Genomic DNA, 1489 nt, shown 5'->3' on the forward strand with positions numbered 1-1489 from the left:
AGATAATATCTCCAAGTTTAATTGTATAGTGTAAAGATGGTGAGTATTCGACATTAATCAGTGTGATAAGGAATTCAAAATTAATTAGCTTGTTTGTTTAGAATGTCACATGAGAGGATACGTTTATAAATTAACTTCTTTGTGACTGGCACAAAGAAGTCTTTTGTGATTATAAACTTACTAAGAATAATTGCAAAGACACACTTACACCCTTCCATCAAACGAGCAAACAAGGGCATGAGAAAGCAAATGAATAAGACGAGGCGGATAAAGCAACAAAAGTGTCACTAAACGTTGTTAATTTAGCTGCGCTCAGAACTGAGAAGAAATTTAGCGGCTTAAACATATATATATATTGAAAAAACTGAGAGTCATATAAATGACCAAATGCATATCTCTTTTGTGAACATCGTCCTTAGCTTTTCTGCAATCATTTTGATCATAATGGTATCAGAAGGAACAGAAGTAAGGAAGAAACGTGAAATTTCCAACCAACTGTGAGTTTATTTTGTTATTATTTCATTTATTTATTAAGAATTAACAGTTAGCAGTGAATATTGTACGAGAATATTTTACTCCAAATGATTATTTAGTACTAAATCTATTAATAACCACTGGAAAAGGCGGTGGAGAGACAGAAGAGAATGCCGTCGCGTTAAATAACTTGCAGGTGTTTAGTTTCCTTCGTATACGCTCTTAGTTCAAATCTTTCTTTCTGGTTTCGACTTTACCTTCCATTCCTTTGAGATCGATAAAAGAAATATATCAGATGTGCACTGAATCGACTTTAGAAGTATAACACTTCCATATAAATGTGTTAATCCATATATTACTTCTTTCCTTAGTGTTATTGTCGAGTGGACATGATATAGATAGTTTGCTGAAGAGTCTTTACTCGTTATCTCATCACTAGTTTGTTTTACGCTAGAATTAACTCTTTGATACAGAAGCAAAAGAAGGTCTCGGTGATAGGATATCGTGTGAAGAAATGAAGGGCAGTTTAGTGACTTTAGTTGTGCCAAGATAAACTCTCGCGAACAAAAATCACTTACTTAAAACAAAAATATTTGGAAGAATATTTTTTTCTCTTTCCATAAAAAAAAAATGTTCTCACGAACATTTTATTTCATACTCATTAAATAGTTTTGAGTACACCTACACAAGTGTGCCATTTTTTATAGCTTCTTTCTTCCGGCCATTTCAACATGTTAAAGCGTTAATCCCTACACATTATTTTTTCTCTCCGTTTTCTTTTCCTCTAAATGCGTTCCGCCGAAGAGCAGAGGCTCAAAGCGTCAAAGACTTTTCCATTCTTCCTGCGCATTAAACTAATACACCTGCTTGTTCCTTCACCTGTCTCAATCTTTTGTTTTCTGCAAATTTGAACTATATATATATATATATATATATATAAACCAAAACTGTCCGACGAACGGGAAGGTGAACCAGTTTTTTGTGATGTCTTTGCAACTTACTTAATAAAGTATAT

General features: G+C 33.2%; 1 protein-coding gene across 1 annotated transcript in view; it reads left to right on the plus strand.

The window, feature by feature from the left end:
* Positions 1 to 204: 204 nt before the first annotated feature.
* The window catches only part of LOC106881670 (cubilin), a 218541-nt gene continuing 217256 nt past the window's right edge, over positions 205 to 1489 (plus strand). Inside the window, exon 1 of the mRNA XM_052967022.1 lies at positions 205 to 497. Within this exon, the coding sequence (XP_052822982.1) occupies positions 388 to 497 (110 nt within the window). The 5' untranslated portion in view covers positions 205 to 387. The remainder of the gene's footprint in view (positions 498 to 1489) is intronic.

This window comes from Octopus bimaculoides, chromosome 4 (genome assembly GCF_001194135.2).
Source record: "Octopus bimaculoides isolate UCB-OBI-ISO-001 chromosome 4, ASM119413v2, whole genome shotgun sequence".
NCBI lineage: Eukaryota > Metazoa > Mollusca > Cephalopoda > Octopoda > Octopodidae > Octopus > Octopus bimaculoides.